Source organism: Nelumbo lutea, chromosome 8, assembly GCF_056320005.1.
Source record: "Nelumbo lutea isolate HS-2025 chromosome 8, American lotus-T2T, whole genome shotgun sequence".
Taxonomy (NCBI): Eukaryota; Viridiplantae; Streptophyta; class Magnoliopsida; order Proteales; family Nelumbonaceae; genus Nelumbo; species Nelumbo lutea.
Window position 1 is genome coordinate 49,369,154 of NC_142691.1, and position 21,249 is coordinate 49,390,402.

The 21,249-nt window shown below is 38.8% G+C and overlaps 2 protein-coding genes across 7 annotated transcripts in view; both read left to right on the forward strand.

The window, feature by feature from the left end:
- The first annotated feature begins 321 nt into the window (after positions 1-321).
- The window catches only part of LOC148844088 (7-dehydrocholesterol reductase-like protein), a 32,367-nt gene continuing 11,439 nt past the window's right edge, over positions 322-21,249 (forward strand). Inside the window, exons 1-3 of one of the 6 annotated variants that reach the window (XM_088956774.1) lie at positions 474-671; positions 746-806; positions 5,909-6,167. In XM_088956774.1, the coding sequence (XP_088812900.1) occupies positions 6,093-6,167 (75 nt within the window). In that variant the 5' untranslated portion in view covers positions 474-671; positions 746-806; positions 5,909-6,092. Of the gene's footprint in view, positions 672-745; positions 807-5,908; positions 6,168-21,249 lie in introns of all 6 variants that reach the window. The other 5 variants (XM_088956775.1, XM_088956779.1, XM_088956778.1 and 2 more) reach the window with 5 other exon arrangements.
- LOC148844089 (pentatricopeptide repeat-containing protein At1g77405-like) lies at positions 847-2,846 on the forward strand. The gene has a single exon (XM_088956773.1). The coding sequence runs from the start codon at positions 1,074-1,076 to the stop codon at positions 2,577-2,579; it is 1,506 nt and encodes a 501-aa protein (XP_088812899.1). The 5' UTR covers positions 847-1,073; the 3' UTR covers positions 2,580-2,846.

Here is a 21,249-nt window from a genome sequence, read left to right on the forward strand (position 1 = left end):
CCTAATCATAATCAAGTCCGTGCATCCCACGGGTCCTCTCTGACTAATAAATATTTGTACGTGTACTCTTATCAAATGGAGCCTTAATAAAAGTGACGGGATCTGCTCCTCACAAATGGATGCCTCGTAGGCACATCCACCATGCATTGAAACATTTCCCGTGAATAATGACCAATAAATATTTGTACTTGTACTCTTACCAAACGGAGCCTTCATAAAAGTAACGGCATCTGCCCCTCACAGGCACATCCACCATGCATTGGACCATGTGAATAATAAGTTAATAATCAATAAATATGGGAGATGCTTTCAATGCATGATAGGATGTGCGTGTGAGGCCCCATGTGTGAAGAGCAAATCTTCTTAATAAAACGAACCCGCGTGATCAAATCACACGCGAGATAAAGGGGTAGAGTGATAGTTTATCCCACAAGGCCACAAATATATAACAAGATTCTGTATTTCCTGTCTATGAGAACTCTGTCCACGTCCACCTGCACACTACCTCCGTGAATTTGGAACATCTCCCTTACATAATACTATATACTATATAGGCATGAGATGTCTCCCATGAACATCGCCCCTCTCATTCTTTCGTCGATCTTCGTTCTCTCTCTCTCTGCTCAACGGTACACGTAATCTCCCTCTGTTCAACGGCACAAAAAGCTTGAGTATATTTCTTCCTTAACTCGTCTTTACTTCTTATTCTTCTTTTCACAAGTACTGATCGAGACTCGCCGCTCAGTTCAGGCTTTTCACCGTGTTCTCCTTTTTCATCGATACACGCCGTTCTTTACCGTGTTCAGGTATAATCAACCCCCATTTCTCATTTTGTTTTTCAGACTCCATTGATGCATTAGGCTTTTAAATGTATATTTCCACGCCCAAATAGTTCCTTAGGGTTAGGGTTTAACATTTGTTAATGTTTCACAAATTTCTCCACGACCAATGCATCAATTTCCGAATCCGCCCAAATAGTTCGCTGTAACTTGATCTCAACTGTATTTGCTTACCCTTCCAAAAACTCTCTTTCTTTTTCACAGTGGGGACTAACCAAAATCTGTGACAGTGAAATGCTGGTGCCTTCCTCCTTTCTGAGAATATCAAGAACTGTTGATTATCTACTACTGTTACTCCTCCCACGGCGACAACCTCTCATATTCCCTATTCAAAGACGTCGTTATGCTTCTTCCCCTTCAATTCCGTGGTTAAAATCTCTCAATCTTCCTCGTACTTCCCTTGTGAGTCAGGTGATGGTTGTTATGCTTCAAGACAGGCCTTTTGATGCTCAAACTGTCGCCTCAATTACTAGGCTCAATTTCAATCCATGGACTTTTGAGACTGTCTGTGAGGTTTTGAGATCCATTCCCAGATTCTTTTTCCAATCTGCTAGATCAGTTGGACGCCAAAAAGGTTTTAGGCACCGGACACCTCTTAGACAGAGAAATCTACGATTAGAATCTGATAATCTTCGGGATGGTTTGCGTTTTTTTGGCCCTGCTGCATACAGAGATCCTGAGAAGGTCAACTTAGGATTAGAAAAGGCGTTACAATTCTATTATTGGGTTGAATCCCAATTTGAATTTATCCATAATGAGAGTACTTGTAGGGAGATGGCCTGTGTATTGGCAAAAGGGAATAGGCTGAAAATGCTGTGGAATTTTCTTAAAGAAATGGCTGGAAAAGGTAATGGACAACTTGTGACAACTGCTACTATCACCTGTTTGATAAAAGTTCTTGGAGAGGAGGGCTTAGCCAATGAAGCATTGGCAGCATTTTATCGGATGAAGCAGCTGCATTGTAAACCTGATGTTTATGCCTATAATACAGTCATATGTGCTCTTTGTAAAGTTGGGAATTTTAAGCAGGCAAAATTTTTATTGGAACAAATGGAATTGCCTGGTTTTAGATGCCCTCCTGATATATTTACATACACTATTTTGATTAGCTCTTATTGTAAGCATAGCATGCTGACTGGGTGCCGCAAGGCCACTAGGAGGAGGTTGTGGGAGGCAAACCACTTGTTTCGGATAATGTTGCTTAAAGGTTTTGTTCCTGATGTTGTTACTTATAATTGTTTAATTGATTGCTGTTGCAAGACCTATAGGATTGACAGGGCATTAGAACTTTTTGATGATATGATTCAGAGAGGATGTATCCCTAACTGGGTTACCTACAATTCATTTATTAGGTATTATGGCAAAACAAATGAGATTGACAAGGCCATTGAGATTTTAAACAGGATGAAATTGATGAACCATGGGATACCCACTACAAGCTCTTACACCCCTATCATACATGCATTATGTGAAGCGGGAAGAGTTTTGGAGGCACGGGATTTTCTTGTTGAGCTAGTTGAAGGTGGGTCAATTCCTAGAGAATATACATATAGATTAGTTTGTGATACACTGAGTTCAGCAGGTGATGCTGGATTTTCTGATGAAATTCGGAGGTGGATTGAGAATGGGATCAATAATAGATATAAGCAAATAATGCAGGTGAAACCAATAATGAAAGGTAGTTCCATTACAGCAATGGTTAAATCTGGTGTTTGGTTTGGGAATGCTCAACCATGCTGAAATATGAGAAAATTGACTACTTGTGTAGTTTTTATCAAGTAAGCATTAACATTATGAAAGGTAGTTCCATTACAGCAATGGTTAAATTTGGTGTTTAATGGTTTGGGAATGCTCAACCATTCTGAAATATGAGAAAATTGACTACTTGTGTAGTTTTCATCAAGTAAGCATTACCATTATGATTTTTTAAATCATAATCAATTATTCTATGCATAGATCCCTAATTATTTATTTTTCATTTAAATGGAATGCACATTTCCCCTTTGTCTATAGACGGGTTGCTCAGTCTTCAATTATAATCTTGAATCTCTGATTTATGCACTTCAATGGAGAACAATAGAGGCAGAGAATAATTTGCTTCCTGGTTTTTGTAGCCTGGTAAATCCAGTTTAGGTGAACGGTGGGATATCAAATAATTAACTGTGGTCCTCTGATTTGGTCATGCAAGAGTGATTCTCAGAGAAATAGAAGGTTTGCTAAACTGAAAAACCTAGAAGTTTCAATGTCTTAGGTATCAAGAGTGGTCCTCTGAAGGTTTGCCACCATCAGTATCCCTATGCCTGACAAGGATGCCAGCATACCAGAGAAATACTGCCCAAGAATAAAACGAGAGGCCATGTATGGATCCAATACCCACTTCTTTCACAATTCCACTCCTTTTCCCTAAATTGACAGCTCTTGTGAGTGACTTGGAATATTCTTCAGTTGCTTTTCTTCCCCCACAAAAGAATACACTGCACGAACCTGTGAAATAATCTGATCCATGGAAAGGAAAACTATATCAGTTGTCTTGGGTCAGCTTCTATGCTGATTTCTTTGTAATTTCTTGTTGTATATTAAAGCTTCTTAATTAATGGAAATTTTCAGAGTTATTGATAAAAAAACCTATATCAGTTCAATGCATGTGAAACAAGATTGGAAGATTAAAAAGTTTAGTCAACTTCATGGGCCACTAATTGGAACTTAGTTGATGCTATTTGGCTTTCATATATGCTAAAATAATCTTCTCAACCATATGCAACAGGATTTGTATTCTTATAATAACCCTCCAATATAGACTAAAAGGGAATTAGGCAATATCCTAGAAATGGTTTATATACCGAAGAGTTCTGTTCACCAGGCTAGGTCAACTCAATACTTGAGTGAAGGTAGTGTCACCATGCAATCAAGCTTTTAAACTTTGAAGGCAATATCTATACAATACCACATTAGGGAATGTAAACTTGAGCTGAGACAAAGGTAATGAGTTTACCTCTTCTGCAACCTTCCCATCTTCAGCATAAGCTGCCTCACCTTTTCTTGACCAGGTTGACATGATTATTGCATACCGGCCATACTCTCCACCAGAAATAACCATCAATGGAACAACAGTGAAGATGACAAGTGAAAGTTGCCATACTGTTGTAAATCCTATAATAATGCCAACACAGAACTGAGCAAGGTACTGCAAAGCATGGCCTGTCTGCATTTAGATTAAAAGGAAAAAGGAAACACAATTTCAGTGGTCTTATTCAGACTCCAGATAATTTGGTCTTCCACCAGGCACCAGTTGTCCTATAACACATTCAGTTGTGTACCTTATCACCTATGGCATCCTGCACGAGTATAGCATCAGTTGAGATACGAAATTTGATGTTTGAATCCCTGTCTTCTGTATCAAATAATTTCATATCTTGTCTCAAGACAGATTAAAGATTTTCAATCTCAAACAAGCCATCTGTCTCTCCTGTTTGCATCCAGAATGCAATACCTGATCCATGTAGGAAGGGTTTTAATACAACCAGAGGTAAGGGGAAATTCCTTCATAGCCCCAAGGGCAAGATATAGACTTGTGGAAGTATGCCATTACCTCACCTAATATATTTAAACTGGACCATAACAGGAGATAAAGTGATTAGATGCATAGAGGCAATATAAAGCTAAATAGTAAATATTAGGACGTATCCATCCATGCTGAAGCGAAGACAAGGACTCCTAATTAAACAAAGTGCAAGGCTTGTTGCAATAGAAATAAATATTCAACTGCAATTAAGGTGAACTCCATCAATAGTATTAGAGAAATTTTGCAATTTGGATACAAGGCTTCCAGATCCAGTCCTGTGGAGCAAGGTGATGGGGTTGAGAAGGCAAAAGAAAGGGGTAGTAGTAGACTGATATTGAGGGAGACTCAAAAACTGTGGTAAAATAACTCCATTAATAGGATTAGAGAACTATTGCAATTTGGATACAAGGCTTCCAGATCCAGTCCTGTGGAGCAAGGTGATGGGGTTGAGAAGGCAAAAGAATGGCGTATTAGTAGACTGATATTGAGGGAGACTCAAAAACTGTGGTAAAATGGCTGCATATGGGGAAGGGGGTGACATGACATTTGAGGAATTAATTCAGGAGATTTAAATGGCTGTCAAAGGATAACTACCAACAGTTTGGCAGATAGCTTTGCCAAACAAGGGGTTCATAAAACACATGTTTTGGGCTCAAATGTAATCTTGGTTTGGGTCAGCTTCTAAAGCTGGTTTTTATTTTCACAACTTCTTGTTGTAATCTGTTTTTTTTATCTAATTAATGAGATATTTCCTTTGTTGTTGATAAAAAAAGGCTTCCAGAAGGCTGAAGTTTCCGAATGTTCTACTGTACAGTTTCTTCAAGCTCCAAATATAAGTTGGATTAGAGATTATTCTCAGGGAATGTAACATGGTGTTGCATAGATCATTGGTGTTGCAAGATGGCTTAATGTTAATGGGCCTTCCATGTTGGATTAGAGATTATTCTCAGGGAATGTAATATGGTGTTGCATAGATCATTGGTGTTGCAAGATGGCTTAATGTTAATGGGCCTTCCATCCTTAATTATTATTTAAATGATGTGTTGGAGTATTAGAAGTGTAGAATGAAGTATGACTTGTTATGTGATGAACTATGCAGGGCTTACATTGTTTTTTTGTATAGGTGAATGCATGAGTGGGGCTGATAGGTGATAATCACATATGTCAATGTGTAGATAGGGAAATGCATGGGTGGGGCCCACTTTAATATTTTGTGTAGGTGTAAATGTGTAAGTGGGAACCACAAATACTTTTTTTTTGAAAAGGTAAGGTAAATTTATTAGATTAAACTTTTAAGAGTACAAAACAGAACCTGCCAACAACAAGGCAAGCCTGAGAACCACCCATTACAGGCACCAAATTGACTGATTTCTCAGTAATTGAGCTACATTTATATGTTTGAATTCTCTGGGGTGACTGAAATCAAGGATATCAGTTCACCAACAGCCATCTGACAAATTTCCTTAGGTCCTCACTCTTTGTTTAAAATTTCTGTTGTTTCTCTCAGACGAAATAGCCCAAATCACTGCTGCTGGGATGGAGGTCCAGACCAGTTTCCCTCTTTTCTTCAAATTACTGATCTTCCAGCTACAGAGCAAATCCTTAGTAGATTTTGGCATGACCCAACATATCCCCACAGCCTTCAAGAAGTGGTACCATACCTGGGCGGCAAACAGGCAATGAATGCATAGATGATCCATAGACTCATGATGATCATCACAAAGGGCACAAGGCTTATTTGGGATCCACAAGTCTCTTCTTTCAAGGTTAGTTCTGGATAGACATTTCTTTCAAGATTAGTTCCGGACAGACATTTATTTAAGGCCATTGTCCAAACCTTCTCAGCAGGAAAGTCCCCCACTGCCACTTTACTACTGAGTCTATTGACCATAGATTTTACTGAGAAATTACCCTCTTTGGATCAGACCCAATTCCATTGATCATCCTGATTATAGTCAATGTTTTGAACCTGTAAAGTTTCCAACAACCTCCGTAGCTTCTTGAACTTCTCAATCAAAAAGACCTCTTCTGAACTGGGGAACCCAAGTCACCTCATTGCCCAAAACTGTGTATAAATCAGCCACCGAAGCATTCTAGTTGGTGGCACATTGATAGATGAGTGGAAACTCTTCAGCCAAGGTATGGTCTAGACACCAATGATCTTTCCAGAATTTAACTCTATCCCCTTTACCAACTTTGAGACTGATTCCCCCATCAAACAAGGGGAAGAACTTCATGATGCTTTTGCATAAAGAGTAGCCCCAGTTAGGAGGGGGGCTCTTGTTCTCCAGTTTCCCCATTCAACCCCGAATTTAGAAGCTATCAGGCTTCTCCACCAGGCTCCCCTTTCATTGGCAAATCTCCAGATCCATTTACAAAGCAGGGCCAAATTAATCACCTTAATCCTTCTCCCCCTTCCTCCCTAGGGAGATATTATTTGTATGTTTGAATGTGTTAGTAGGGGTTCTACACATGACATTTCACATGTATGTAAGAGGGACCCACAAGCGTGCTTGCTAAACATTCTTCTGGTGTTTCTAGCTTTTGAGAAGATATTTAAAAAAATTGCAACAAAACAATCTTTGGTCTTTGAAGATCTACCTGCAAAAGCTCATCAGTCTTTTGAAGTCTTGGGCTTTTGTAAGATCTTCCTAAAAAACCTTACCAGAATGCCTCCTTAGCCAGTGGTCGATCTCTTGGGTATGTGTATGTTTATTTTTTTTCTTTGTTCTCTCTCGCCCCTCACATTTTTTTGTTCTTCGTTCTTAGTCATTTTCTCTACTTAACCGTTTGCTATGTTGTAATGTTTACTTGTGAGATGAAAGGGGTTGGATTTTGTTTATAATTTCTTGATGTAGGATAGATAATTTATTTATTTTTCAATCTCTTCTAATTTTTCAATCTCTGTTACTAAACTTTTGTGCTGTGTTTTTGAATGTGTCTGAGCCATATTGGGATTTGATAAAATGGGTACTGATTTCATGGGTCCTATCATGACTGTAACTTTGTAGAGAAGAGCAAGATATCTAGATAACAACAATTCATCAAACCATCAATTTTTGCACCTTGGTTAGGCTGGTAACCACTTTATTTATGCTCTATTTTTTGTTTTTTATGGGTTGAGCTTTGAACTGTGGTCCCTTTCTCTTTCTTTGGCCATAGGGGTTATACTGTTATACTGGTTTCATTCTACATTAATAAATCTCTCTTTGGTTGTTGTTACTGATAAAAGTGAGGAATGTGGCAGAATGGGGGTGAAGGGGCAAAACTTGTTACCCAGGTGCTATGGTTGGCTGGTTTATTTATTTTTGATAAAATGGTTAACTTTATTCGAAATAAAGAAGAGGTACATGAGTGTACACAACAATTAAGCACTCAGAAAGTTACATAGGCAGAAGGCTATCACTAAAAAGGTAATCCCTGTGGGTGCCAGATTTAGCTAGACTGTGAGCTTCAGAATTTAGCTCCCTCGGAATCTAGACTACATGAGCATTTAAAAAAGAGAGGATGTCTCTCGCTTCAGCCAGGTAGTGAGCTAAGGCCCAAGGCAAAAAGAGAGGATGTCTCTCGCTTCAGCCAGGTAGTGAGCTAAGGCCCAAGGCCCAGGTGCTATGGTTGGCTGGTTTATTTATTTTTGATAAAATGGTTAACTTTATTCGAAATAAAGAAGAGGTACATGAGTGTACACAACAATTAAGCACTCAGAAAGTTACATAGGCAGAAGGCTATCACTAAAAAGGTAATCCCTGTGGGCGCCAGATTTAGCTAGACTGTGAGCTTCAGAATTTAGCTCCCTCGGAATCCAGACTACATGAGCATTTAAAAAAGAGAGGATGTCTCTCGCTTCAGCCAGGTAGTGAGCTAAGGCCCAAGGCCCACTGTCAGGATTAGAAAGCCAATTAGTGGCGTTGGCTGAATCTCCTTTAATGGTAAGGTTTAGTAAGCCCATGTCTTTTGCAATCCTGATGCCGGTTAGAGCTGCCATGACTTCGGCCTTTGTTGAGGAGGCTATCCCAATCGGCCCACTAAAAGCCCAGCTGATAATGCCATTTCTATTTTGAATTACCCCTCCAATACCCGCTGCACCTGGGTTTCCAAAAGCACTCCCATCAAAATACAAGGTCGTCTCCCCTTCCACTTCAGATCTGAAACTACGACAATTGATGAGCTGTATATGATTAGAGTGAAGAAAATTTATGGCGTTTCTTTGAAGGTCATCAAATATAACTCCTCTGAAGTAAATTGAGTTGGAAGTCCACAAGAAGCATCTGTAATAAATTAGAGAAATCAGCTCCTCAAAGTTTTTTGTTTTGTTGGTAAACACCCGGTTGTTTCTCTCTTCTCAAATGCTCCAGAAAATAGCATGTGCAGCAGATTGCCATAAAGTTTTCCCTCTTTTGCCTAATCCTCTTCTAGACCATTGCCCTAAGCATTCAACCACAATTTTTGGGAACACCCAGTTATATTCAAATAGTGATAGAAAAAAGTTACAAAATTTTCTAGATTCCTCACAGTGAAGCTGGATGTGATTGGTAGATTCCCCAACTTTAAGGCAGAAACAACAAACATGGGGGGATAGATATTTCATGGTTCTTTTTCTGAAGGAGGTTGTAAGTGTTGATTTTCTTTAAGCTGGCTTCCCATACAAAAAAAATTACCCTGGAAGGGATATTAGCACACCAAATCCTCTTGTAGGGGTACTGATCAGTAGTTTGTTCTTCCCTAACTAAAGCCTTGAAGCAAGATTTGGTTGAAAACTTACCTGATGGGTGAAGGGTCCAAACACAAAGATCAGGGGAATTTTGGGAGAGGTATACCTCTCTCAGGGTGTGCAAGAAGCTAGTGATTTCACTAGGTTCCAGGTCCCTTGGAGGTCTCCTAAGATTTAGATTACAATTGAAGTAAGGGGGGGAGGGTGGTAAAACTTGGGATATGGAAGCTTCTTGGTTTAAGGTAAGGCTGAATAGGTGAGGTAAGGAGTTGGGTAAGGTAGAATTAACCCACCATAGGTCAGTCCAAAACTTAATTGTATCGCCCTTTCCCACCTTATATCTGATGAAGGAGATGAAAAAAATGTAGTTTGAGATTATACCTTTCCAAGGGTGGGTGTCTTTGACCTGATTCAAGTGGAGCTTGCTATCCCAACCGTTGGCGTGCTTCCCGTATTTGCTAGTAATTATAGCAGTCTAAAGTGCACTTGGTTCTAGAGGGAATCGCCACAACCATTTACTGAGAAGAGCTGTGTTTCTTTCTTTCAAGTGGCCTACTCCCAATCCACCACCCTCCTTTGGTTTGCTAGCCTGAGACCACTTCACAAGGTGAGAGCCCCTTTCCCCACCTCCTTCCCAAATGAAGTTTCTTTGAAGTTTTTCTACCTGAATTGCTATCTTGTTGGGCATGCGGAAGATAGAGTGGTAGTAGGTGGGAAGGTTTGCCAATGATGCTCTAACTAGAGTGAGCCCTCCCCCCTTTGGACAGGTAGTTCCTTTTCCATGTGGCTAGCTTCTCACATTTTTCTAGAATTGGTTCCCAAAAACTTTGATTTCTCGGATTTTCTTCAAGAGGCATCCCCAGGTAGAAGAAGGGGAGGTTTTCTGCTTTACATCCCAAGATCTCTGTGAAAGTGTTCAAGGAGTGAGCACCAGCTAGATTTAGGCCAACAATACTGTTCTTTGAGAAGTTTACTTGCAGTCCAAAAATCCATTCAAAACAGGTGATGACCCTTTTCAGATTTGATACAAATTCTTCATTAGCCTCTAGAAAAAAGATAGTATCGTCGGCAAACTGGAGATGAGATATCTGGGTTGGCTTCCCGTTCGACTTCAAAACCTCTCAATAGTCCTAGAGAGATAGCCTTATTCACCAGTTGGCTAAAGATTTATCTGACTAAAGTAAAAAGCAATGGGGAGAGGGGGCAGCCTTGTCTACTAGGGTTAAAATATCCTTTTGGTTGCCCATTAGTTAGAACTGAGAACCAGGTGGAGCTTATACATCCCTTGACCCATTGAATCCACTTGTTTCCAAATCCCATTAATCTCATTATTTCCATGAGACACTCCCAGCCTACTTTGTTGTATGCTTTTTCCAAGTCGAGTTTCACAATCACACCTGGTTTGCCATTCGACTTTCTCTCTTCAACGCATTCATTTGCTATTAGGATGTTGTCAATGATTTGTCACCCTTTGACGAATGCAAATTTATTTGGGGAAATGATTTCACCTAAAACTTTCTTTAATCCTTCAGCGAGAACCTTTGCTAAAATTTTGTATACACTCCCAATCAAGATGATAGGTCTAAAGTCTTTTGCTTCTAAAGTAACCTTTCTCTTGGGAATCAAGCATATGAAATTAGAGTTATTTCCTTTGTTGACAATGGCTGAATGATAAAAATCATTAAACACCTGTATCAAATCTGAACTGATTATGTTCCAACAAATCTGATAAAAAAAATTGGGAAACCATCAGGGCCCGGGGCTCCATCTCCATCCATGCTAAAGACAACATCCTTCACTTCTTGTTCTTGAAACTCTTTTTTTAACCACAAACTGTTCTCCTTCGATAGTTTGAGCCCTTCCCAAAGGCTTAAGGAGAGTTTTCCTTCTTTGAGTAAAGATCTTTAAAGAAGTATAAGAAAGCTTCAAAAATTTCCTCAGGGTCCTCCACTTCCCGTTGCCTGATTTTTAATTTTGTTATAAGATTTCTTTTCAGCCTCCCAGATGCATATATGTGGAAGAACCTAGAGTTATTGTCCCCCTCCTTTAACCATCTGACCCTAGATCTTTGTCTCTAGTAAACTTCTTCTCTCCTTACTACCTTTTCCCATTATTTTCTTAGCTCAAATCTTCTCCTTCTTTCATTCTCATCTAGATGACCAATCTGCTCCTTTTGGTATAAATCATCCAATTCAGATAAGATTGCTGATTTCTCTTCCTTGAAGGCTTTAAATTCCTCTTTGGCCCATTCTTTTAGCTTCCTTTTTACAAATTTTAATTTTTCCAAAAATCTGTACCCTGGCCAACCTTTTGTCTTGCATTCCTCCCACCATGAGGCAACCTGTTTGCAGAATTCAGTGTTCCGTGCAGAATTTTTCCAGCCTAAAAGGGGTTTTTCCTCTAATCATCAAATCTGTACTCGAGGTGATAGGCCAGTGATTCGAAGTACATCGGGAGCTGGATCTCCTGAAAGGTCAGGGGGTAATGGGCTTCCCAATCTGAAGTAATTAAGAATCTGTCAAGCCTACAACTTAAGGCATTCTCCTACATGTTCGACTAGGTAAAGTTACCATTCCTTAGGGGGAGCTCATGCAGCTTGTGTCTGGATATAAAGTTGGAGAACTCCCTCATGCTTCTATTTACCCTCTTCCCATTCGAACGTTCCTGACTGAATCTTGTAGCCTTGAAGTCTCCTCCCACAACCCATTTAATCTCATCATGTTCATGCAATGAATCCAGCCCTTCCCAAAACCTACTCTATCGTTAGGGCCATAAACTGTTGTTAGAATCCAGGTGAAAGCATTTGGCTTGTTTGTGAAAAGCTCTGAAAGAGAGAATTCACCTCTATCAACTTCCACTCCTGAAACCACGTCTTCTCTCCACATGATAAGGATTCCTCCTGAAGTGCCTATGGCTGGGAGTGCAGCCCATTTTTTGCCTTTTAAACCCCAGACTGCTCTGATTAACTTCCTGTCCACCTCTTCTTTTTTGGTTTCTTGTATTAGAATAATGTAAGGATTCTCTCTTCGGAAAGTATCTTTTACTAAGCTTCTCTTTATTTCACCCCCTTACATCCCAGCTCAGGATCTTCATCTTAAACTCTATTGGTGTTACCCTTACTTGTTCTTTTGCTCCCTTCTCTTGCATATTCCAAATTTTGATCAGCCATATCCCATTGTAGCCTCTTTAATTCCCTTCTCGGTCCCTTTTTCAAAATTTTCTTTGTTCATGATGTCTCGTGGTCAACTCCCTTACCTCTTGTGCTGTTCCATTCTTTACTAGAAATCTTGCCGGATTCACATTGTTAGAGGCCTAATTTTTTGGCCATCTCTGTGACTACATCAATATTCTGTTCCCTCCTAGGTTGGCTAACCAGTTCCTTGGACATAGAGGTTGAACTTGAAACCTCCACGAAATCACCTTTGTTTGGGAAAGCCATTGCTTGGGACAGTTGGCCACCTGAACCTGGAACACTAGGACAATAGGGGTGGCAATGAGAAGGTGAATCATGATAATGATAAAAACAAAAAGAAAGTTCTGGATTTGAAATGGGAGTTGAGTTCAAGAGATTTGCGAACTGGTTTTGTGGTAAGTTTCTCCGTCGTCTAGCCTCAAAGCTTTTGTTGGCGGAAAGAATTCCATAATCTGGATCTACCAAATGGACGTCTTCCAGCATTTCTACACTTCCCCACGCTTCTCTTTCTGCAAAGAGAACTTTGGATCTGTTGAGAGCTATCTCCTGAGTATCCATTTCTGATTCTGTCCTATAAGTGCTTAGGTCTTCATCCGACTCAGATTCTTCTCTGGAGGAGCTTGGGGTTGAGATCTGCGATGGAGTTGGGAGTCGGCGGATTCCCTTTTTGCAATCATTTGGACTTGGGGGAGTTGCAAGGATGTTTTCTTTGCTGAAAGTTGGTGTCAATGGGGGGCTTAGCTTGGAGTGGCCTTCTCCTTGGTATGGGGGTGAGTGACAGCCCGAAGGTTTGACGGGTTTCCTGACCTGGTCGGGTTTGGGTATCCATTGGGACTTCGCAGCATTTGGGTCCAAAACAATAAGCTCTGGCACGAGCTTTGAGACAAGAGCCACGGATTTATTCAATTTTTGAAAGTTTTTCCTTTTAAGGCTCTTGGAAAAAAGTTACTCTCCTCTTCCTTTATATTTTCCTGGCAAGGAATGATTTTTCTTCTTCCTTGCTTTACATGCCTTTGCAACAGTCGCCACCTTTTTTTCATCCTTAACACGAAAGTTTCTTGCATTGGTCACAGGCTCAACTGCAGCTACAAAGGAATCTCAAGTTCGTGAATTGGTACTCCGAGTTGACTAGGTGGATGGAGAAGATGATCCTATTTTCTTCTCTACTTCGATCATGGCAAAGAACCAGGCATTTCTATCAAGGATTGGTATCGAACGGGGGATGGAGTGAACTCCTCGGTCTTTCACCTTTAGACGAGGCAAAACCCACAACTCTGTTTCGGGAGAAGGGGTGGAGACGTAAGAGTTATGGGGAATGAAGATTTGTTGAAATTCCTAGCTCCACTTCGTTCCAAGTTAGGTCGTCAGTTTTGGAGCACACAAAGGCCTTTTTTCATTTGCCGAAGGGTCTTGGTTTATTCACTATGGAGATGTGGGTAGAGCCGCTAGCCTTAACGACTCTGCTCGTAGCCGATAAGGATGGGAAATCCCCTTGTAGGGGAACTTTAGAGGTTGGCAAACTAGGACTCGGGAGAAATGAGTTTAATACATCAATGAAAGATTTCCAACCTAATTTCCTTGCTTCTTCGGGGATGCAAATGATTCTAAGCTTCTTAGCAAGCTTCCAACAGCTTAAGCGGATGAACCTACCCCATCTGTTTTTATTTATTTGAATGAGAAGCACCTTTCCTTTGTGGGCGTGTTTTCGTTCCTTTGCCACAATCTTTTGATCTTTGATCGGCTCTTGAAGGAAATCTACTGACCACTTCGCCTCTTCTACTGACAATGAGATTTTTGACAAAGCACCTCTACCTTTCGCGGTCAAGGCCAGAACACCATCGTGTTTGTGGAGTGTTGAATCAAATTCAAAGGTTTTTGATCCTATTGCTACTAACCATCACATGTTTCTTAGACTTGACACTGGTGTTAGCAGTCGTTGGAGTTGACAATCGCCAGCCATACACGTTGCATGTTTCTTGCACGTTCCTGTCTCTAAGCTTTGAGATATTTTAGGAGCACTTCACATTGAGACAACTCTCATATTTTTTTCCATTTTGGCTGGTTTATGGATTTAAAATATTGGTTGTCATACTTCTACCATTTGAGTTCAAGTAAGTTATGCTCTTTTGATAGGATTTTCTACTTGGATCAATGGTTTCACGTATTCTTGATGTATCCATTTTTTACCTGATAATGTTTAATTGTTCTTCTTTCTGTCAAGTTGCCAATTCTTCATCTCTATTCAAGTTCTCTGTCCAGCTTTGGCCAAACTAACAACTCCTTTTAGTGGCGTAATCCGCGTGTTAAAACATTTTGAGTCTGTATCCTTATTTTTTCTATTTTTCTTAAAGTTCTTACTATCCATTTCATGGTCTTAGCTAAGATGCATTGGTCAGAATTGGCCCAATCAGTTTTAGGTTTGGGTTTTAACCACCTTTCTTCACATTGTTGTACCCATTCTGCTATTCAATTGGTAAAGGATGCCAAACAGGCAGTGATTTAAAGGGCATGCTTAGGCGCACCTTTAGGGGACTCCTTTTGGCCAGAGTTAATGGCTGTAGTATGTGAAGCATGAAGAAGCTCTATAGACTTACAAAAATGAGAAAAAAATTTAAGTGGTGCACAAAAGAAATGCAGCTGAAGATTAATTGGGTTCAAAGGTTGGCTAACAATTTAGAGGATAACCTAGAAAAGCAAGGATTAGAAAGATCTCCTCTTTTTTGGGCTACATTGTAAAATTGGATGGGGGATAGTGTGATCCATGTAATGTGTTGTATAGTTTTTCTTCCTGTTGTATATTCTTATTTCTTTATCTTTATTGAAATTGCGTTGCAATATCAATAAAAAAATTTGAGGGTTGGAGAAAAATCTCCATGGACCATTAACCATCATTTTATTTAGAATACTACCAAGTATAGGAGTATAATTAGAGATCATTGAGCCAGTTACATTCCAAGGCCCCATTAGTTTGGTGGTAAGTTTGGAGGGGAAAGTTGACCAACTTTCCCGTGTTTGCTTTTTGGTGGGTCCTAGGTAAGCCATCTTTCCCTCAGGTAAGTTTTTTGGCAACTTACACAGGAAAGTTTTACCCATGGAGGGGGGAAAGTGGCCAAATTATGTGGGACTAAAATGCCCCAGCTTACCCAACTAACATTTCTCTACAAAAGAACATAGGTAAATGTACTTACTTGGGTAGCACTTTCCCAGGTAGCTCCAAATGAATGGGGCCTAAATGTAATAGCCTCAAGTGTATGTTGCTAGTTGAGGGAAATAGCTTGTTTGGCTAGATCTATTGTCTTATTTTAGGTGAATATGTGTTATTTATTTTTTTGATGGAAAAGCTTGTAATCTTCTATTAGATTTGGATTGGTAACAGAGCTATGCTCCCAGAATGCATCTAGCTGTTGTTCCTGTTAAAGCTTGTTATTTTCCACTTGATGATGCTCCCAGAATGCATCTAGCTGTTGTTCCTGTTAAAGCTTGTTATTTTCCACTTGATGTATTTCTTCCTTAGTAAATTTAAGCCTTATGTTGATATCATTTTTGAAAAATATTCTTTATGGAACTTGTCACAAAAAAAAAAAAAAGGGCTATGGACTTCTAAGTTTAGGTACCTATTTTTTTATCTTTGGCCAAAGAAGTGCTGAAGGAAGTTTCTATACATGGTTGTTGGAGGCTTTTTAAAATGAAATGGTTCATTCAAATATTTCTTTTGGATAGGGAAAGTGCTGTGATTTATGGTCCATTAAAGAAGCTTTGATTTTTGGGGTAGGCCTTTTGAATTCATACCTATAATGGGACAATCTTTTGATGTACTAAAAGTTGAGAGTATATGACCATGAGTCTGAGGTGATTATGTTTGTGAATGGGAAACTAGTTTGTTGAATGCATCTAAGCCTATCCAATGAATCCTTTTTTATAGACTATTTGGTAAAAAGAGATTTTTCCAAACTTAGTGGAAGAACTAAGGAGATTTCTGTAGCTATGAATATCTTTATATGGCTTAAGAAAGTATTAAGCAAGAAACATGTCAAGTGAAAATAGAGAAGCTTTAATAGGAATTAATGCTTGGTGCGTTTTGGGAACATATGTCTATTACCAATCCACTTTTCTCATGAAGATTTTATACTTTTCCTTCATAATAAAGCATGTCCTTTAAAAAGGCAATATGGTGGGCCATTAAAATAACAAGAAGAATTCATTGCTCAAGTTCTCACCTTATATGGTTGTTCTAGTAGGGTGATTGCAAAATTAATCAATGAATGCAATCTCTTTCTTCCGTTTGTGTTTCTAATTCTATACCTTTGTTTTTAATTGGAATCTTATGGTATAGCTTCTGCACTGTAAAAGTGTAAAGCCTACCTCACATTGTGTGTGTGTGTGGGGGGGTGATGGCATAGGTAGGTAAACCAAATACATTGGGGTGGGGTGTGTGGCTATAGCTTTATGGTGTAGCAGCTTTTTCCATTGCATTTGACTTTGAATTGTTTTAGTTTTTCAGTAATTCAGAGTTCTATAAAGATTTCTATGGTAGTTTTTAATGTTCTTTGATGGTTTCTGAGGCTTAGTTATTTTTTCTTTGTAGTATATTTTGACCTTGCCACCTCAGTGGGCCTTGGCGCAACAGTTGGGTTGCATCGTGACCTGAGTGACCAATGGTTCAAATCTTGGAAACAGCCTCCCTGTATGTGCTGGGGTAAGGCTGCATACATCTGTCCCTCCCTACACCCTGCATTGGCAGGAGCCTTGTGCACTGGGCTTACCTTTAGTATATTTTGAATGCAACCCTTTGAAGGGCATGAACTATGAGATGACAAACATCATTCCCCTTCTTAATATCTTTAACATGCTACTATGGCCCCTTATCTTCTTGAATTTCAATCCTCTAGGTCCAAACTGAAAACGAAGAAGTTGAGTGTTTCAATATAGCGCATAGAGATACTGATGATCATGAGGAAAGAAGAGTTGATGCAATTGAAGATTTAGAAATGGCTTCAATGGAAAGGGCTAGTGATCTTTTTGAGAAGGATATGTATAAGGAGAGATGGTAAGAACAAAAATCTGGATTGGGGCTAGGGGTGTTTTTATTTCAAGAAATAATAGTGGAACGTTTAAAGTTTTTGAAGTCTTAGAAGTGAGATTGGGTAGGGATTTGTGGATAGGGCCTAAAGGAAGTGACGAGGGAAGGATAAAAGAGGATGATGGTGAATGTAGAGTTCTTTAGAATACGAAAAAAACCAAAAGGAGGAAATTCAGGTTGATTGGTTCATGTTACCATAGTTTTTTCTTGGTTGGGCTAGTGTTTTAAAAGTGCAAGGCGCAAAAAAAGCATAGGGGTCAATTTGCGCCTGAGGCGCAAGGATAAAAGAGTTTGCGCCTGAGGCGCAAGGATAAAAGAGGATGATGGTAAATGTAGAGTTCTTTAGAATACGAAAAAAACCAAAAGGAGGAAATTCAGGTTGATTGGTTCATGTTACCATAGTTTTTTCTTGGTTGGGCTAGTGTTTTAAAAGTGCAAGGCGCAAAAAAAGCATAGGGGTCAATTTGCGCCTGAGGCGCAAGGATAAAAGAGTTTGCGCCTGAGGCGCAAGGATAAAAGAGGATGATGGTAAATGTAGAGTTCTTTAGAATACGAAAAAAACCAAAAGGAGGAAATTCAGGTTGATTGGTTCATGTTACCATAGTTTTTTCTTGGTTGGGCTAGTGTTTTAAAAGTGCAAGGCGCAAAAAAAGCTTAGGGGTCAATTTGCGCCTGAGGCGCAAGGATAAAAGAGTTTGCGCCTGAGGCGCAAGGATAAAAGAGGATGATGGTAAATGTAGAGTTCTTTAGAATACGAAAAAAACCAGAAGGAGGAAATTCAGGTTGATTGGTTCATGTTACCATAGTTTTTTCTTGGTTGGGCTAGTGTTTTAAAAGTGCAAGGCACAAAAAAGGCGTAGGGGTCAATTTGCGCCTCAGACGCAAGGCAAGGCGCACGCCTTTTTGAAGCAAGGCGCAAAAATACAAAAAAATCTAAAAAATAAAAAGTCAGAAAATTAAAAAAAAGCCAGAAAAAAAAATATTAAACATAATATTAATAAAAAAATATAAACTTAAATTTTAAAATAAATGTTTTAAAAAACCTATTATCTAAAATTATAATACATAAACATAAGATGTAAAGCATATTCAAATGAGAATTAAAAAATAAAATCAAACATATAAAACAGGCGCACGCCTTTTTGAAGCAAGGCGCAAAAATACAAAAAAATCTAAAAAATAAAAAGTCAGAAAATTAAAAAAATATTAAACATAATATTAATAAAAATAAATATAAACTTAAATTTTAAAATAAATGTTTTAAAAAACCTATTATCTAAAATTATAATACATAAACATAAGATGTAAAGCATATTCAAATGAGAATTAAAAAATAAAATCAAACATATAAAACATTTTCAAGCATGTAAAACCTCTAATCTCTTTTTTCACTCAATTGCATTACTTCAAGTAGCTAATGTAATATAAAACATATTACATTCTTGATTCTACGAGTCGCCTTTGTGCCATGCCCCTCAAGGCAAGCCCAAACAAGTCCATGTTAGGTCTTAAATTCTTAGCTTTCACACAAAATAATGTTTTTATAGTTTTAATGGCTTTTTAAGAGACATTTTATTAGGATGAATGAATGAACAACATTACCAAATCTTAGGTTGAAAATATGTCGCTATGTTTAGAAAAAGCAAAAAAGCGAAAAATTTTACAAGGCGCACTCCTGTGCTGAGGCGCAAGGCGCATCACCAGGCGTGCGCCTTTTGAAAGGGCTGCGCCTAGGACCTAGGTGGGATGCATACCCCGAAATTTGCCTCGCCTGTGCGCCTAGGTGCGCCATTTAAATCATTGGGTTGGGCTATGTGGTGCAGGGCCTTGTAGTATGTTTAAGAGAATATATGGGAGGAAGAAGGTGAATGTAAGTAAAGGACGGGTGGAAGAGTTCGATTCTAAGGAGGAACAAGATTTGTTGGAGACGGGGGATAGTTATTCTAGTGAAATGTAATTTGAGGTTGCAATTCTAGGATAGGAAGGAAAAAGTCATATCTAGAGGATGATGGATCAGAGACACGGGATAATGAGGATGAAGGAAAAAGATTTGTTGGAGACAAGGGATAGTTATTCTGGTGAAATGTAATTTGAGGTTGCAATTCTAGAATAGGAAGGAAAAAGTCATATCTAGAGGATGAAGGATCAGAGACACGGGATAATGAAGATGAATAGATTATTGATCAAGTGAGATCTGGTGAAAAGAAAATTGATGTGGAAGAAGTGGTAGAGGAAGAGGTTCGAGTTGGTAAAATATTATTTTTTCTTGTGTGGGGAAGAGTTTGCAAGGAAAACAGTTTTGCAGTTGGAGAAGAGTAAGTGTGACAAGACAATGAATTTTGAGATTATGCAGGAGAAAGGAAAGGTGATTCTAAAAAGGGGAATAGGGGTGTTCTGGTTGGAATGAAGATTGAAGTTTTCGGTTTCTGGGAATGGGTGCAAAAAGAAATCTTAGGTTGGTGATGATGTGGAAGAACTTTCAAGAAGGCTTTGGAGAATTGGTTGAGTTTTTTCAGTGGATGTTCTAATATTTTGTTAGGTGTTAATTGTTTTCTTTGTGGTTTAGTTTCGTATTTTTTTGTTTGTATTTGGGGCAATTTTTTCATCATCTGGTGTTGTATGGAGCACTTTTGGTTTAATAAAATTTTTATTTTTTTGTTCCTTACCAAAAAAAGAATAGCTAGGATTTTTTTTTGCTAATTACATGTGCTAGCTTCAAGTTTAGGTCACTTCGTGGGGGGAAGATGCACAACAACTAATACATGTATCTTTTCATTATGTAGATATATTTGCTTTCTAGCAACAAGTAACAAGTGGCTTCAATCTTTATTTTTTGGTTTCCATAATTAAGCCTATCTTTTAATTTGTCTTTGTTCTTTATATAGTATTTTTGGATTTCTATAGAGATTTCTATCGTAGTTTCATTTTGTGAAATTGAAAATAGAAATTTTGGGGCTAAGAGAAGGTTTAGGAAATTTATCTGGCTCGAATGAAGATTGGAGTTTTCGGTTTTTTGGAATGGGTGCAAAAAGAAATCTTAGGTGGTGATGATGTGGAAGAACTTTCAAGAAGGTTTTGGAGAATTGGTTGAGTTGTTTTTTCGTCGATGTTCTAATATTTTGTTGGGTGTTAATTGTTTTCTTCGTAGTTTAGTTTTGTATTTTTTTTGTATTTTTGTTTGTATTTGGGGCGATTTTTTCACCAACTGGTGTTGTATGGAGCACTTTTGGTTTAATAAAATTTTTATGTTTTTGTTCCTTGCCAAAAAAGTATAGCTAGGGTTTTTTTGCCTATTACATGTGCTAGCTTCAGGTTTAGGTCACTTTGTGGGGGAAGATGCACACCAACTAATACATGTTTCTTTTCATTATCTAGATATATTTTCTTTTTGTAGCAACAAGAATCTTTAAAAGTGTCTTTCACAAGAAAGAGTTGGGCCCATTTGGCGCGTCTTTCCGTGCTATCTTTCGGATGTTTATAAGCCGGGAAGATCGATTTTTGGTCTATTTTTGTTTGGCACGTGGAAGATTTAGCCTCCAAAAGATGGAACACCGAAAAGACATGAAAAACCCATTTTGGGCTGATTTCAGGAAGCTCCAAATGAAGTTTCTCGCGTCTTTCACATTTTATTCTCGCGCAGAAAGACCTGGGAAGATGCACGGAAAGACTCGCGTCTGCCAAACGTGCTTCGGGCTGCTCAGATCTTTATGCAAAAGCTCAATGCGTCTTTTGCTTGTCAAAGCTACCAGAAGATCTTCCAAAAAAGACACGGCAAACGGGCCCTTAGTCAAAAGCTAGGCATTAATTGGAAAAACTATAGATTGAGGTGATTGTAAAACTCTTGTTAATTTTTCATTAGTTTCC

What these genes read in the sequence shown, in the direction of transcription:
- LOC148844089 (XM_088956773.1), top strand. Translation starts at nt 1,074, where the DNA reads ATGCTGGTGCCTTCCTCCTTTCTGAGAATATCAAGAACTGTTGATTAT.